Genomic DNA, 17,525 nt, shown 5'->3' on the forward strand with positions numbered 1-17,525 from the left:
GCTCAGTTCTAGGGCCCCTGCTCTTCTCCATCTACACCTTTAGCCTAGGACAGCTCAAAGAGTCTCACAGCTTTCAGTATCACCTCTATGCTGATGACACACAGATCTACTTCTCTGGACCAGATATCAACTCTTTACTAACCAGAATCCCACAATGTCTGTCTGCTATTTCATCCTTCTCTGCTAGATTTCTAAAACTTAACATGGATAAAACCATATCCAAACGTTTTCCACTTCCTGCCGACTCCAACGCAAAAATATCTACCGGATCAGCATATTCCTCAGCAAAGACTCTTCAAAAACACTAGTGCATGCCCTCATCATCTCCCGCCTCGATTACTGCAACCTCCTGCTCTGTGGCCTCTCTTCTAACACTCTTGCTCCCCTCCAATCTATCCTAAACTCTGCTGCCCGACTAATCAACCTGTTCCCCCCACTACTCTCTGGCCTCTCCCCTGTCAATCCCTTCACTGGCTTCCCATTGCGTAGAGACCCAAGTTCAAGACCCTAACCCTGGAATACAAAGCTATCCACAACCTGTCTCCCCCATACATCTGTGACCTAGTCTCCTGGTACTTACCTACACGCAACCTCCGATCTTCACAAGATTATCTTCTCTACTCTTCTCATCTCCTCTTCCCACAATTGCGTACAAGATTTCTCCCGCGCATCCCCCCCTACTCTGGAACTCTTTACCCCAACACAGACTCTCCTACCATGGAAACCTTCAATAGGAACATGAAGACCCACCTCTTCCGACAAGCCTACAACCTGCAGTAACCACTGCTTCCAGCATACTGCTGCACGACCAGCTCTACCCTCACCTACTGTATCCTCACCCATCCCTTGTAGACAGACCTTCACGGGCAGGGTCCTCGCTACTCCTGTACTAGTTGCCATCACGTTTTGTTCAAGATTACTGTAAGTGTTTCTGCTATGTACACCCCTTTTTCACACGTAAAGCGGTATGGAACAAATGGCGCTATAATAATAAAAGGAAGCTGTGAGCAAAGACCGGGCTGTATTTTTAATGTGAAAGGTTCACAAAAATAAACCCACACCCAAAAGTTATCTATATAATTTAAAGGGAACGTGCAATCAGAAAATTACCTGTGGTCTCAGTCAAGTTTTTAGGTTACAAGTATATTTTAAACAAATTTGGATTCTTTTTTCATATCATGAACTGTATTAAAAAATGACTAAATTTCACACTGGGCAGTGAGGCAAGTCTAGACTCATCCTTCCTGTTCTTTCAGGAAAGTTACATGCACATTAGCAGCAACAGACTGACTCACACTATCCATAGTGAATGGTGGTGCCATCAGCTGTTCTTTTACATGTCACTGTAATCCTGGATGTGATGTGAGGATAATGAGACTCCTGAAAAGTCTTCTGTAAAGAACAGGCAATATGAATCTATAAAAGCCGTAGTGGTCAATGTAAAAATGGCAAAGTTTCTATTTTTATAATATACAATTGATATGGTGGAAAAAAACACGACTAAAAGTTTTTAAATTAATTGGGTTTTTAATGTTAAATGTATTAAACAGTAGGTTTTTCCTTCTAAGGGATGTTCCCATCTTAGTAAAGACAGTTCAACTAGAAGATTATTATAGGGAACCTGCAAGCTGATACATTCTGCCCAATCCACAATCCATGTATCAGGCACTGGCTGTATAATCTCAGTCAGGTATGTTTGTCGCAAACAATGCGCTGTTTCAGAGAAAAACTACATGGTAAACAAGTCAGACAGGTGGGTCACAAGCAAATTCTCCCTGGTCTCTCCTTATACACACAGAGACCTGTCAGTCACTGTCAGCCAGCAGAGAAGCTGCCATGGAACAGTCACCGACCAATCTCCTGTTGGGCTTGGTCCACGGCAGCTGGTAAACTTTTTTTCTGAAACACTGCAGTGTTTCAGAGTCAAACATACCTGGCTGAAATCATTCAGCCAGTGCCTGATACATACTGCCCATGGATCAGGCAGGATGGGTCAGCTGTCAAGTTCTCTTTAAGGGTATGTGCACATGATCAGTAATTGCTGCGGATTGTACGCAGTGCACTTGCGCAGCGTGCAATCCGCAGCGGCCAGATGTTACAGCAGAGGATGAGATTTCAAGAAATCCCATGTCCACCATGTGTCATCGTGCTTCTGCGGATCACCTGCGGACATGGACACACGGCGCGTCTTTACAGACCGCAGCATGTCAATTTCTCCGGCAGGTCCGCATGCGGGCTTTCGCCACAGACCTAATATATATATATTCCGGTGTGTCGGGGCCGCAGGCTGGTACGCATCGTACGCACATAGCCTAATACCTTTCCTCTGGTTTATATTTACAAACACCAAATGTGTGACTGTGGCATAAGAGGTTTTTTAGGCTGTGTGCCCACGATCAGGCTATAGCAGCTCTCTGGACAGTATGTGTGTCCAATCACGCAGGTAAATCCGCATGTATTCACTGAACACACGCAGACTTACCGCACCCAATATACTCTATTGGGGACATCTCTGTTGCGGAGACCAGCGCCTGTACTGTGCTTTGTCCTACTGATGTTCTCGGCTCTGCAGCAGTAGGGCAAAGCACACCACAAGAATCACCATACAGCACAGAAGAACTTCAAAAGGTTTGTGTGGGGTGGGGGGGAGAGGCAGGGGGGCTATCCAAGCATTTATGGAGTGCAGCACCAGTGCTGAATAAGGAGATGGTGCACTTACAGAGCTCCACACAGCGTTTCCGTTAGAGCATGTGTGTGGAGGATGGCAGCTTTACCCCTGAGCCCCTTCCTCCATCTAGACAGGACGTGGCACACGCCATGCAGGGCCTGAGGGCCGCGCTGTACGGCCTGCTGCGCTCACAGCCGCACACTGCGCCCTGTACACACGAGCCTGTGTACACAGACCGTTATGTCCGCGGTAACGCTCCAGACGATCCCCTCCCCCAGCCGTGCTCCCGCTCAGGGCAGGCGCCTCGCCAGGCAGCCACAGACAAGGCCCCAACTGATGGCGGAGTCCCCGCACCACCTGTGTATACCTGGTAGCATCGGCCACATTTCTGACGAAGAGCGAGGTGTTGGGCGGCCTGGTGTAGCGGGACATGCTGGACCGAGAATCCGATACCGGGAGCAAACACAAAGAGCACTGGACGCGGTCACGTAAACGTCCAAAATGGCGGCACGCCCCTGTTCTCCCGAGAGAAGGCGGGAAAGTCCTCTCTGAGGGCGGAGCCGGAAACGGCGCGGAGGACATTTTTCTTTCGGGAAGCGCTACCTCTCTGCGCACCTCTTATTTACCTGTATGGACTGAACCCGCCGTCCACCAGGGGGCAGTGCAGCGTGGTCACGGCGTCCCAGTAAGAAGCACAATGCTGCTAAAGGTGCCTGGTTTATTACCACTATAAGCTGCCATAGGTATACAAATAATAAGCCGAGTATTACCCCCGTGCCCCTATGGCTGCTGCTCCGGTGTGTTATTGTGTCAGCGCTGCAGCCGGTCAGAGAGCTCAGCAGCTCGCGCCATCTGCAGATGCAGAGTCGCTGAGCATTGTGATTAGCTGCAGCGCCACCTACATGTCATTAATGCTGCGCACCACAGATATATGCTGGGCAGGCCTCACTAGAGCCAGGGGGGTTTCCAGAAGGGCACAACCCCTCTAATAAGTGGCACATACATACCATGGTGCCAAAATGGGGGAAATACAAAGGCTGCCACTTAACCATGTGTGGCCTGCTGCCATTGCTGTGCTCCGCCACCGTGACTGGGGCTGGTGACTAGAGGGAGAATATAACTATTTTCTCCAGGATCACAGCATAGTATGCTTTCCACATGTCTACCCCCGACTGCCACCTACCCCAAGGTAAATGGCAGTTTTGGAGGTGATAAAGCCAACATTTATTGCATTGAAATGGCGTTTGTAGGGTCGGGACTAAGTATTTGGTGCCCTAAGCAGATTAGATGTCGACCCCCACCACAGACATCTTTGGTTTCATGGCTTCTGCAGCCATTCCTATCCACAATAACACAAATTCAGAGGGCGACCATGATAAAGATGTTCATTTAGGCCTTAGAGCAGACTCATAGTTACTATCCTCGCACCTTTACCCCGGTTTAGCTCATGGTTAGGGATGAGCGGACCCGTGGAAGTTCGGGTTCTGGTACCAGAACTTGATCCAGAACCTGAACCCCAAATTTTGGAGCTGGAAAATTTCCCAGGGGGAGGATGTTGTGTGCCCCACTGCACCCTGTGTCCTGGCACTGCAAGTTGTTGAGGTCCACTGCCTGAGTTTTTGGAGTTGAAGTGTATAACACTTTCAAGTAATGTGTTTGCACGCATTTTATTAACTTTTCGCGTTAAAGAGGATTTCATGCATTTACAGATACTGTGCTTAAAGCGGGGAATATAGTGAAATGACTTACCTCTTAGAAGGGTTGTCCAGTCAAAAATGACGAGTCTGCAGTCACTCTATGTGACATCAAGTATGTGATACGCATACTACCTTCCAGGATCCGACTAGACTGTTTCTGGGGCGCTCAATACAAGTTTATTGCGCGAGGCCGGAAACAGTCTAGTTGTGTTCTGGCCGGGAATATGCACATCACATTCTTGCCGTCACATAACGGCGCTGACACCAGAGAATCCTCACAGCTTGCAGTGCGTGCGCATAGAGTGACTGCAGACTCGTCGTTTTAAGCCACGGCCTCACTATCAGTATTTGGTCAGTATTCGGTCAGTATTTTTTCTCAGGAGTGGGAGCCAAAGCCCGGTGAGGAACAATCAGAGAAAGGGTATAATAGAAACAGGTCACCAATTCTGCATTTATTACCCACTCCTGGTTCTGGCTCCCACTCCTGAGAAAAAAATACTGACCGAATACTGACCAAATACTGATAGTGGGACCTTGGCCTTAGACTGGACAACCCCCTTAATTCCCTCCTACCCATTCCAGTGCCACTGCTCCTCTGGTCCCTGACAGTCTTTCATTTATCCCACAGTGTTGATGTGTATAGTACTGATTGCAGCGCTGAGCTCAGTGATTGTCTGCAGTGGTCACATGTGCATTTCCATTACATCATTAGTAGAGCGACAATGCTGGAAAAGCAGGGTAATTTCACATTATAACATTCCTTGTTTTTATGTATTACATTGTACATTTTGGCATGGACTTAGGAGAGTCTTGCCCTTGCCTACTTCTCTTTGCAAGGAGGATGTAAAGGGTGATGCACCTCAATAGGTGACACCTTGGTTGCTGCAGATAGGACCTCACACTGTAGACTGATCAGCAGAAGTCCCTCCAATGGATGCATTATAGGAAACCTGTCATCTTGAAAACAAAGTCCCATCGGCATGCACCATATTATAGAGCAGGGACGCTGATGAGACTGATATAGTTTTGTGAGTAAAGATTCAGTATAACTTGTGTTTTCATAATTTAATCCTTTGCTCTTTATGGGATTTTCAGTCCAACGGGCAGTCCTATCAGTGATTTGCAGCCTTGCTTGTATAAGTCTGCATACACGGATAGCTGTCAATCACTGATGGGACCGCCCACTGGACCGATAATCCCATAGAGAACAGAGGATTAAATGAAAACACAAGTTATACTGAATCTTTTCTCACAAAATTATATATGAATCTTCTCAGCCCTCCCTCCTTTATAACATGGGGCCTGCAAAATAGACTGCATGTTCATGGTGACAGGTTCTCTTTAAACTACTTCTATGTCACCCCCATGCTCTGAATGCAAGGAAGAGTGTGAACTTGTGATAATTGTGCAGTAACACTTTGTCATCTCTGCTCCGTTCTGTCTTCCATCACAGGGTTAAAAAGGCTCCGACTTGGTTTCTGGCTTCATGGTTTGATCATAGATGTTGGATCCTGATTCTCAAGAAAATCCCAGCAACCCAAGATTGTGAAAGAAACACACAAACCATTTTCATTGGATGTTAAATTGACCGAATTTTATTGCCAATCACATTATTATTATTTCATTCAGTGTCTGAAATTTAGAATCAGCCAATTGCTATGAAAAAGACACTGAAAATGGCAAACCTCCGACTCACAAAGAATCATCTTTCAGCACTCAGGAGAGGAAAACCCCTTGTGGAGGAAACCTCTAAGGAACCATGGCTGGAGGACTGCCCTTCCCTTGGGCTTAGAAGGTTAATGCCAACATATAGAAAATTGAACCAGAATTTGTACATTGTATCATATTTACAATGAGACATAATATACATCCACTATAGATATGATAGCAGTGACATCACATAGTCACACAAGTTACACATTACATCAGCAGAAAACACAGTAATGGAGAAGGTCAAAGCAGATGCCCTGTGCGAGTGCTGTATGGAGAAGCCTAATGCGACTTCTCCACGCCGTACACATAAAGGTGAAGGCGGCTAGTACCGGACATGAGGGAGATCTGGCTGCAACATCTGTCACCCCATTGATCGCTAGGGGTAGTTTTATCTGGCTGGCTAGGCGGTATGGCTGATCTGGCTGGCTAGGCGGGATGGCTGATCTGGCTGGCTAGCTGGTGTCCCTTTCCTCCCTTATCAGTTGTGGAGTGATGAAGCTCCAGGTCTCCAGACACATCAAGTACGGCACCTCATATGGCTGAATGACCTGTGGTTCCGGAATCTTTTTTCATATCATAGATGTGTGTGTTTATGACATCAGCAAAGTTGCCGAAGTTACCACAGTTGTTTATTACTGATGCTTCATTGGCTAGAAAGTCTCTCTCAGAGTTCCAAAGAATTAACCCTGGAATGACTGACATTGTGCTTTTCTCCAGAAGCCTGTAAAATAAACTTGTCACTAGCCAGGACCATTATCATTATTATATTTTAAAGTTGCCCTAACTAAAGTCTAATTAGTGAGCGGTTATACAGATTTGATGTGTATAAAGCAGAATAATTCCCTTAACGACTGCCGTAACGCATTTTTGCGGCGGCAGTTAAGGGTACTTATTCCTCAGCGCCGTGAAAATGCATTGCTGGGGAATAAGGCTGTAGCGCCCCCCCATAGTCGAAAATTCTCCGTGGTCTCAGCTACCGGGGGTAGCTGGGACCCTGGAGAATATGATCAGGGCCGGTTTTTCCGGTTCCCTGTCACGGCGACGATCACAAAAAAAAAGTGTGCCTGCGGTTTACAATAATTTCTATCTCCTCTGACATAATATACATGTCAGAGGAGGGAGAAATGAAGCCCCCCGGTACCTCCGCCATCCTGCGATCTCCCCCTGATGTTTCCCCGGCATCTTCCGGTAAAAAAAAAAAGTGGCGGGCGCAGTGCGCCTGGCGAGATCTACCTGGCAAAAACAGGGAATTTTCCCTATTGGTTCATTTTGATCTATCAATGTGATAAAACATATCACAGTGATCAAAATAAAAAAAAAATAAAGCAAACCCCCTCTTGTACCTCCCTTAGGTAAATAAAAATTGTAGAATAAAAAAATATATATTTTTTGTTAGGGTTAGCTTAGGGTTAGGGTTATCCTAGGGTTAGGGTTATCCTAGGGTTAGGGTTAGCCCAGGGTTAGGGTTAGCCTAGGGTTAGGATTAGTGTTAGGGTTAAACCAGGGTTAGGGTTAGCCCAGGGTTAGGGTTACCGTTAGGGTTCGCCCAGGGTTAGGGTTACCCAGGGTTAGGGCTAGGGTTAGGGTTGTGCTAGGGCTAGGGTTGGGATTTTTTCAAAAGTAAAAAAAAAAAAAAATGATGACCAAATTGCGACTAGTGTAGAGCACAAGTGCTCGCTACTTGAGTTTGCATCGGGTGCTCGAGTTTGCATCGGGTATCGCGGGTGTTCGAGTGACATGCTCGAGTCCTCGCCCCGCATGTTTCACGGTTGTTACACAGCCAAAGAAAAACACGCGTGGATTGCCTGCCATACACAAGCGATCACCGTATGTTTTTTTTGGGTGTCTAACAACCGTGAAACATGTGGGGCAGGGACTCGAGTATCTGCGATACTTGGTGCATACCCGAGTACCCGATACAAACTCAAGTATCGAGCACTTGCACTCAAGAGTAATGACAACTTATTCAATATGATGACCTAATGTTATGAAATTCTGTGTCGTACCTCTGGGTTCAAAATGTTCCCTATACCCCTTGATAAAATCTTCAAGGGGTCTAGTTTCCAAAATGGGATCACTTGTGGGCGGTTTCCACTGTTTAGGCGCATCAGGGCTCTCCAAATGCAACATGGCATCTGCTAATTATTCAAGCAAATTTTACATTCAAAAAGTCAAATGGCGCTCCTTCCCTTCCGAGCCCTGCCGTGTGCCCAAACAGTGGTTTTCCCCCACATATTGGGTATCGGCTTACTCAGGAGAAATTGCACAACAAATTTTGGGGTCCATTTTTTCCTGGTACCCTTGCGAAAATAAAAAAAAATGGGGTCTAAAGTAACATTTTTGTGAAAAAAGTTAAATGTTCATTTTTTTCTTCCACATTCCAAAAATTGCTGTGAAGCATCTGAAGGGTTAATAAACTTCTTGAATGTGGTTTGAGCACCTTGAGGGGTGCAGTTTTTAGAATGGTGTCACTTTGGGGTATTTTCTGTCATAATGACCCCTCAAAGTCACTTCAATATGATGTGGTCCCTAAAATAAATAGTTTTGTAAATTTTGTTTGAAAAATGAGAAATCGCTGGTCAACTTTTAACCCTTATAACTTCCTAAAAAAAAATTGGGTTCCAAAATTGTGCTGATGTAAAGTAGACATGTGGGAAATGTTATTTATTAACTATTTTGTGTGACATCTTTCTTATTTAAGGGCATGAAAATTCAAAGTTTGAAAATTGCGAAATTTTCTAATTTTTTGCCAAATATCCGTTTTTGCCACAAATAAACCCAAGTCATATCAAAGAATTGTTACCACTATCATGAAGTACAATATGTCACGAAAAAACAGTCTCAGAATCAGGGGGATCCGTTGAAGCGTTTCAGAGTTATTACCTCATAAAGTGACAGTGGTCAGAATTATAAAAATTGGCCTGGTCATTAACGTGCAAACCACCCTCGGGGGTAAAGGGGTTAAAGGAGATCTTGATTTATTCACATTGATTTATTATTCACAGTGGTATAATACTTGTCCTTTTTTTCTTTCTCTCTCTCTCCCAGACTGTTCTAATGTGATGAAATGCTCCTCCGCTTTATGTAATCGTGAGGTTTTCCTCTAAATTACTTATCCAATTTAATGTGATACTACTGATCTATATTATGCTGTTATTTTAAGGTAGCCGTTATGGTACTTGATTTTGCTGTATAGCCCTCTTATCTACCTTCAACCCCACTCCCCCCCCCTTTCCCCTTTTTTGGCAGTTTTGCCTCTATTATGGATAGAAGTTTATTTCTGTTTTCCATTTTCATGTAGATATACCTTGAAAAGGACCCTACGTGGCTGAAATGTTGGTTTGCTTTATTTTCATCTGCTTCCGCCACTTGGGGTTGAAATTACAATAATAAAAACTCAAGACGTATTTTCTTGTGGTGTGCCGAAGTTTTTTCTTCTATAACTTGTGTTTTCATCATTTAATCCTCTGCTCTTCATGGGATTTCCGGTCCAGTGGGCAGTCCTATCAGTGATTGGCAGCCTTGCTTGTATAAGTCTGCATACACGGATAGCTGTCAGTCATTGACAGTACCGCCCACTGGACCGATAATACCATAAAGAGCAGAGGATTAAATGATGAAAACACAAGTTATACTGAATCTTTTCTCACAAAATTATATATGAATCTTCTCAGCCCTCCCTTCTTTATAACATTCAGTCTGCAAATTAGACTGCTGTTTGAACTCTCCTGTTGTTTTTTTTCTAGTTTGCTGGTCACATGACCTTTTTTGCCAATTTAATCCGGCTCCACCCTCCTGGCCTTGCTGGACTTCATTGTATTACTACTCTTGAGCTAGCTTGGTGCTCTGTTACCTTTCTCTGTTAGTTTTGCTAGGTTTTCTGACCTCTATGTTCTATGTTGTGTGTTTGTCTTTTACTGCTACAATTTCTGCTAGGAGGTGTCCAACTTTATCCCAGTCCCTAGATCTTGTAGGGATCCCTCCCTTGCATCTATAGGTCTTCGTACAGACTAGCTGAGGACTTTAGCGGGTCTGATCGCAGGATCAGGTTCCCCGTTACATCGTAGGGATCCAGTTTAGTTCTATTGTAGGGACAGATCTCCTGTCTTTCCTTAGTGCTTGTAGCAGATCATAACAGTAAGTCCAGCCTAAAAAAAAAATTTCTCTAAGGAAAGACCTCCAGTTTCCATCATGGTCTCGGTTCAAGATTTGGCTCAACGCTTGCAGGGACTCTCTCTGGAGGTGGCCGAGCTCCAACAACACGTGAGTAGCTGTTCTGGAGCACATTTTGTGGAGCCAAAGGTACGTCTGCCTGATCTATTTTTTCGTGAACAACAAGATTTTTTTTCTTTTAAAAATGCTTGTTTATTGTATTTTCGTTTAAGACCCAGATCCTCTTACATAGTTACATAGTTACATAGTTTATAAGGCCGAAAAAAGACTAGAGTCCATCCAGTTCAGCCTATTTCTTGTGCACTGCAGCTATTCCGCAGCGTTGATCCAGGGGAAGGCAACAAAAAACCATGCGGTATAGGCCAATTAACTTCATTGAGGAAAAATTCACTTCCCGACACCAATGTGGCAGTCAGATTAAATCCCTGGATTAATTAACTATCACTAAGCATAAGATGTAATTTTATTGTTCTCAAGAAAGGCGATGATGGTGATGAATCACAGCGCATAGGGTTCATAATGTCACTTTTGCACAAAGATCCTCAGGGATGGGCCTTTTCTTTCCAACCTAGTGATCCATGCTTTAGATCAGTGGATAGTTTTTTTTCTGCTTTGGGTTTGTTGTACGATGATCCTGATCGTGTCTCATCTGCTGAGTCTGAATTGAGACATCTGAGGCAGGGATCAGGTAATGTGGAAAAATATTGTTCTCACTTCCGTCGGTGGTCTTCCCAGGTGGGGTGGAACGATTCAGCTTTGAAAAGTTTGTTTCTTGCAGGGCTAGGTGAAAGGGTTAAGGATTTGCTGATTGCTTATCCTACACCTGGAAACTTGCAGGAGGCAATGCAATTAGCTATACGGGTGGACAGGAGACTGCGTGCAAGGGTTAATGAGAGTAAATCCTCTGCCATGTCAGCTCCGAGTCTTGAGAGGGTCTATGCTGACAAAGGAGAGCCAATGGAGATTGGGGCGATGACACCCCGCTCTCAGGAAAAAGACCGCAGGCTTTCCGAAGGTTTGTGCTTCTATTGCGGAAATTCTGGTCATTTCATTAAGAACTGTGTGCTTCGTATGAACAAAGAAAAAAAAATGGTCAGTCATGCACGTATAGCCTGTTTAAATATTAAGGGAGTATTCCTATCTGCTACTACTGCTGCTCAGGAAGAATTAATTGAATTTCGGGTATTTGTGGATTGTGGTTCTACTCTGAATGTGATTGATGGGGGATTCTTGGAAAAACTTAAATTAAAACCTAAACCTTTGTCATCCCCTATTGCTGTGGTTTCTGTTGATGGCTCTCCCTTGAAGAGTGTTACTCACAAGGTCTGTGAATTTCCCCTCACTATTAATGGTATTCATCAAGAGAATTTGGATTTGGTAGTATTAAATAATTTGCCTTCTCCAGTAATTTTGGGGTTGCCCTGGTTAAAATTGCACAATCCTGTACTGGATTGGTCTACCAATGAAATTAAGTCCTGGAGCCCTAAATGTTATGACAAGTGTTGTAACGGACGTATTGCTGCGGTGGAAAAAGGGGAATTACCTGTACCTATTCAGGATTTTTGGAGAGTTTTTTCTGAGGAGGAGTCACAAATTTTGCCTCCCCATAGAGACTATGATTGTACCATTGAATTTGTCCCTGGAGCGACTCTTCCTAAAAGTCGTTTATTTAATCTTACTATTCCTGAGAGAAAGGCTTTGGAGGAATACATACAGACAAGCTTGGCCGCCGGTCACATTAGGCCTTCCAAGTCTCCTGTGGCTGTTGGATTTTTTTTTGTAAAAGAAAAAAGATGGCGGTTTACGTCCTTGTCTGGACTTTCGTGAGATTAATAAAATTACTGTACGCAATCCTTACCCACTGCCATTGATTCCTGATTTGTTTAACCAGTTAGTGGGGGCCAAGTGGTTCTCTAAAATTGATCTCCGTGGGGGCATACCATTTGTTGCGCATGAAGGAGGGTGATGAATTGAAGACTGCTTTTAACACTCCTGTGGGTCATTTTGAGAATCTGGTTATGCCTTTTGATCTTACCAATGCTCCAGCATTTTTTCAGAATCTTATTAATGACATCCTTAGACCTTTGATCGGCAAAAATGTGGTTGTGTATTTGGATGACATTCTGATTTATTCGCCTGATCTGGAGTCTCATTGGCGGAGCGTACGTGAGGTTTTACAGTTATTAATGGACAATTCGCTTTTTGCTAAGCTAGAGAAATGTGAGTTCGCTGTACAGAGAATTAGTTTTTTGGGTTACATTATCTCCAGTGAAGGTTTTGAGATGGACCCGGTTAAAGTTCAAGCTGTGCAGGAATGGCCTAGGCCTATTGGTTTGAAATCGATACAGAGGTTTTTGGGTTTCGCCAATTATGACAGAAAATTCATAAAAAAAATTTCTATTATTGTCAAACCGCTGAGCGATCTCACCAGGAAAGGTGCTAATGCGGTTCAGTGGACTTCTGAGGCCATTGAAGCTTTTGTGTTTCTAAAGGAGAGGTTCACCTCGGCTCCCTTCCTTATGCAGCCTGATGTGACTAAGCCGTTTTTGGTTGAGGTTGATGCTTCTTCTGTGGGGGTCGGTGCGGTGTTGTCTCAGGAAAGCAAGGATGGAGTACATCCCTGTGCCTTTTTTTCAAAAAATTTTTCTGAGACTGAACTTAATTATGATATTGGTAATCGGGAATTGCTGGCTATTAAACTCGCATTTGAACACTGGCGTCATCTCTTGGAAGGTGCTGAATTTTCCATTCAGGTTTTCACTGATCATAAAAATCTGATCTATCATGATGCTGCCAAGCGCTTGAATGCCCGTCAGGCTAGGTGGGCACTTTTTTTCTCGCGGTTTAATTTTTCCGTTACTTACATCCCGGGTACCAAGAATGTTAAAGCGGATGCTTTGTCTCGCAGCTTTTCTCCCATGGTTGGTGCTGAGGAGGAGGAGGAGAGCATTTTACAAGAAGGTGTTGTGATTGCTGCTTTGGACTCCGTTTTGGAGGATGAGATTCTTAAAGCTCAGGAGAATGCCCCATCTAACACTCCCCATGGGAGGTTGTTTGTGCCTAGGACTTTTAGGAGAGATTTGTTTGTTGAGTGTCATGAGTCTCGGTTGGCAGGTCATCCAGGAATTTCTGAGACCAAGAGACTTGTGGGTCGCAGTTTTTGGTGGCCTGGATGGCAGAAGGAAGTCATTAAGTGGGTGCGTCAATGTACTGTGTGTGCTAGGTCTAAGTCTTCGCATGCTCCTGCTGCGGGGTTGCTTTGCCCTCTGGAGGTTCCTAGTGCACCTTGGACACATCTGGCTATGGACTTTATTACTGACCTTCCCCCCTCTGAAGGTTTCACGGTCATCTGGGTTGTCGTGGACCGTTTTAGCAAGATGTGTCACTTGGTTCCCTTCATCAAACTGCCTTGCGCTAAGGCACTCGCTAAGGCCTTTGTCAAGGAAATTGTCAGACTACATGGCGTTCCTACTGACATTGTTTCTGATAGGGGACCTCAGTTCATGGCTCATTTTTGGCGTGCCTTTTGTGACAGGTTGGGAGTTCATTTGTCGTTTTCATCCGGATATCATCCTGAGTCTAATGGCCAAACAGAAAGAAAGAACCAGGATGTTGAGCAGTTCTTGCGTTGCTTTGTGGCAGACAATCAAGAGGGGTGGTCTGAGTTTCTGCCACTTGCTGAATTTGCTCTTAACAACCATACATCCTCTTCTGCTGGGTGTTCGCCTTTTTTTTGTTGTTCTGGGAGACATCCGTCTTTTGGGTCATTCTCCAAATTGGTATCGGCTGTGCCTGAGGAGGAGAGTTTTTCCAGTGATTTGGAGAGAGTTTGGACAAATGTGCATGATAATCTTCAGGAGGCTATCAAAACATCTAAGAGGTACTTTGATAGGAAACGGCAAGAGGTTTCGTTTGCTATTGGTGACATGGTTTGGTTGTCCTCTAAGAATCTGCGATTGAGGATTCCTTCTAAAAAATTGGGTCCCAAGTTTGTAGGGCCCTTTAAGGTGCTTCAGATAGTTAACCAATCTGCTGTTAGGTTGGAGGTTCCTACCTCCTGGAAGATTAATCCGGTGTTTCACGTTTCTCTGTTGAAAAGAGCTGATGTGTCGGTTGGTGACGCCTCTGCCACTGTTCCTCCGGTGGTGGAGGACGGGGAATATGAAATTTCCCGCATCCTAAATTCTAGATGGTATAGAGGGAGTTTGCAGTATCTCGTAGCTTGGAAGGGTTTCGGACCCAAGGATAACTCATGGGTGAGGGCGGATGATGTTTCTGCTTCCAGACTTGTCAGAGCGTTTCACAGGAGGTTTCCTGATAAGCCCGGGCCTAGGGGATCCGGAGGATCCTCTTAGAAGAGGGGGTACTGTTAGAACTCTCCTGTTGGTTTTTTTTCTAGTTTGCTGGTCACATGACCTTTTTTGCCTATTTAATCCGGCTCCACCCTCCTGGCCTTGCTGGACTTCATTGTATTACTACTCTTGAGCTAGCTTGGTGCTCTGTTACCTTTCTCTGTTAGTTTTGCTAGGTTTTCTGACCTCTATGTTCTATGTTGTGTGTTTGTCTTTTACTGCTACAATTTCTGCTAGGAGGTGTCCAACTTTATCCCAGTCCCTAGATCTTGTAGGGATCCCTCCCTTGCATCTATAGGTCTTCGTACAGACTAGCTGAGGACTTTAGCGGGTCTGATCGCAGGATCAGGTTCCCCGTTACATCGTAGGGATCCAGTTTAGTTCTATTGTAGGGACAGATCTCCTGTCTTTCCTTAGTGCTTGTAGCAGATCATAACAACTGCATTTTCATGGTGACAAGTTCTCTTTAAACTACCTGTGTCACCCCATTATCTGAATGCAAGGAAGAGTGTGAACTTGTGATAATTGTGCAGTGACACTTTGTCATCTCTGCTCCGTCCTGTCTTCCAACACAGGGTTAAAAGGCTCCGACTTCATTTCTGGCTTCTTGGCTTGATCATAGACGGTGGATCCTGATTCTCAAGAAAATCCCAGCAACCCAAGATTGTGAAAGAAACACAGAAAACATTTTCATTGGATGTTAAATTGACCGAATTTTATTGCCAATCACATTATTATTATTTCATTAAGTGTCTGAAATTTAGAATCAGCCAATTGCTATGAAAAAGACACTGAAAATGGCAAACCTCCGACTCATGAAGAATCATCCTTCAGCACTCAGGAGAGGAAAACCCCCTGTGGAGGAAACCTCTAGGGAACCATGGATGGAGGACTGCCCTTCCCTTGGGCTTAGAAGGTTAATGCCAATACATATAAGAAAATTGTACCAGAATTTGTACATTGTATCATATTTACAATGAGACATAATATACATCCACTTTAGATATGATAGCAGTGACATCACATAGTCACACAAGTTACACATTACATCAGCAGAAAGCAGACAGTAATGAAAAAGTAGATGCCCTGGGCGAGCACCGTATGGAGAAGCCTAATGCGACCTCTCCACGCCGTACACATGAAGGTGAAGGTGGTTAGTACCGGACGTGAGGGAGATATGGCTGCAACATCTGTCACCCCATTGATTGCTAGGGGTAGTTTGATCTGGCTGGCTTGGCGAGATGGCTGATCTGGCTGGCTAGGCTGGATGGCTGATCTGGCTGGCTAGGCGGGATGGCTGATCTGGCTGGCTTGGCGGGATGGCTGATCTGGCTGGCTAGGCGGGATGGCTGATCTGGCTGGCTAGCTAGTGTCCCCTTCCTCACTTATCGGTTGTGGAGTGATGAAGCTCCAGGTCTCCAGACACATCAAGTACGGCACCTCATACGGCTGAATGACCTGTGGTTCCGGAATCTTCTTTCATATCATAGATGTGTGTGTTTATGACATCAGCAAAGTTGCCGCAGTTACAACAGTTGTTTATTACTGATGCTTCATTGGCTAGAAAGTCTCAGAGTTCCAAAGAATTAAAGAATTAACCCTTGTATGACTGGCATTGTGCTTTTCTCCAGAAGCTTGTAAAATAAACTTGTCACTAGCCAGGACCATTATCATTATTATATTTTAAAGTTGCCCTAACTAAAGTCTAATTAGTGAGCGGATATACAGATTAGATGTGTATAAAGCAGAATAATTCCCTTAAACCCTACTAAATACAAACCAATATAACTTGTCTGAACATAGATCGTTATGAGAATACCTTTAGTTTGTATACAAGTGGGTATATGGTGGCAAAGAAAAAGAGAGCGCACACGCATAGTGAAAATAAAATAGCATGGTTCCCAGAGAGGGATTTAAACAAAATAAATGTTGCTACAGGACAAAACACCAGAACCGAATAAAACAAGAGCATGGTTAAGATTGTCAATATGGCAGTGAATCCATATATGTTTGGTGGGCATAATGTAAAATACAGAGAGTACCTTAGGTAAACATGATGCAAAAAGCACCTCAGTATTACCATATATATTTGGTTTAACCCCTTTCTGAAGTGATCAGTAATAGTACGTACCTGTGCCCTGGGCCTGTTGGACCAGGTACGTACTATTACGCATCACGGGATTGCGCCCGCACACAAGCTGTGCAGGGTGATCGGCTCCGGGTGTCAGCTGATTGTCACAGCTGACACCCGGTGCTATGTGCCAGGAGCGGTCCCTCACCGCTCCTGGCACATTAACCCCCGAAATGCTGCGATCGAAGTCGATCGCAGCATTCCGGGAGTAAGGGGAGGTAAGCGCAGCTTACTTACCTGGCCTCCGGCGTCCCACGGTGCTCAGTGCACGGCCTAACTAACGTGTGTGTAGGGGCTGCAGCCTGCATAGCATACATTCTGCTGCAGCATTTCTATACTATGCAAGCGATCTGCCTTCAAAAAGTGAAAGTCCCATAGTGAAACAAAGTGTAAAAGTAAAAAAAAAGTGTAAATATATATATTTAAAAAAAAATAATCCAAAAAATATATACAGTGTGTGCAGAATTATTAGGCAAGTTGTATTTTAGAGGATTATTTTTATTATTGATCAACAACTATGTTCTCAATCAACCCAAAAGACTCATAAATATCCAAGCTTAATATTTTTGGAAGTTGGAGTGGAGATTTTTTAGATTTGGCTATCTTAGGAGGATATCTGTTTGTGCAGGTAACTATTACTGTGCAGAATTATTAGGCAACTTAATAAAAACGAAATATAATCCCATCTCACTTGTTTATTTTCACCAGGTAAACCAATATCAGTGCACAAAATTTATAAATAAACATTTCTGACATGCAAAAACAAAAACCAAAAAAATGAGTGATGAATA

At 44.3% G+C, this 17,525-nt stretch overlaps 1 protein-coding gene and 1 long non-coding RNA gene across 2 annotated transcripts in view; one reads left to right on the forward strand and one right to left on the reverse strand.

Annotated features, from left to right (window-relative positions):
- SRSF12 (serine and arginine rich splicing factor 12) overlaps positions 1-3,226 on the reverse strand; it is a 16,458-nt gene extending 13,232 nt beyond the window's left edge. The window contains exon 1 of the mRNA XM_073675695.1: positions 3,036-3,226. Coding sequence (XP_073531796.1) covers positions 3,036-3,100 — 65 coding nt within the window. The 5' untranslated portion in view covers positions 3,101-3,226. The remainder of the gene's footprint in view (positions 1-3,035) is intronic.
- Positions 3,215-17,104, forward strand: LOC141259537 (uncharacterized). Its single transcript, XR_012318431.1, has 3 exons — positions 3,215-3,377; positions 5,819-6,160; positions 15,179-17,104. It is a non-coding gene; the product is annotated as an uncharacterized lncRNA (long non-coding RNA).
- The last annotated feature ends 421 nt before the right edge of the window (positions 17,105-17,525 follow it).

Source organism: Phyllobates terribilis, unplaced genomic scaffold, assembly GCF_046119375.1.
Source record: "Phyllobates terribilis strain yellow unplaced genomic scaffold, ASM4611937v1 Scaffold_3__8_contigs__length_932513732, whole genome shotgun sequence".
Taxonomy (NCBI): Eukaryota; Metazoa; Chordata; class Amphibia; order Anura; family Dendrobatidae; genus Phyllobates; species Phyllobates terribilis.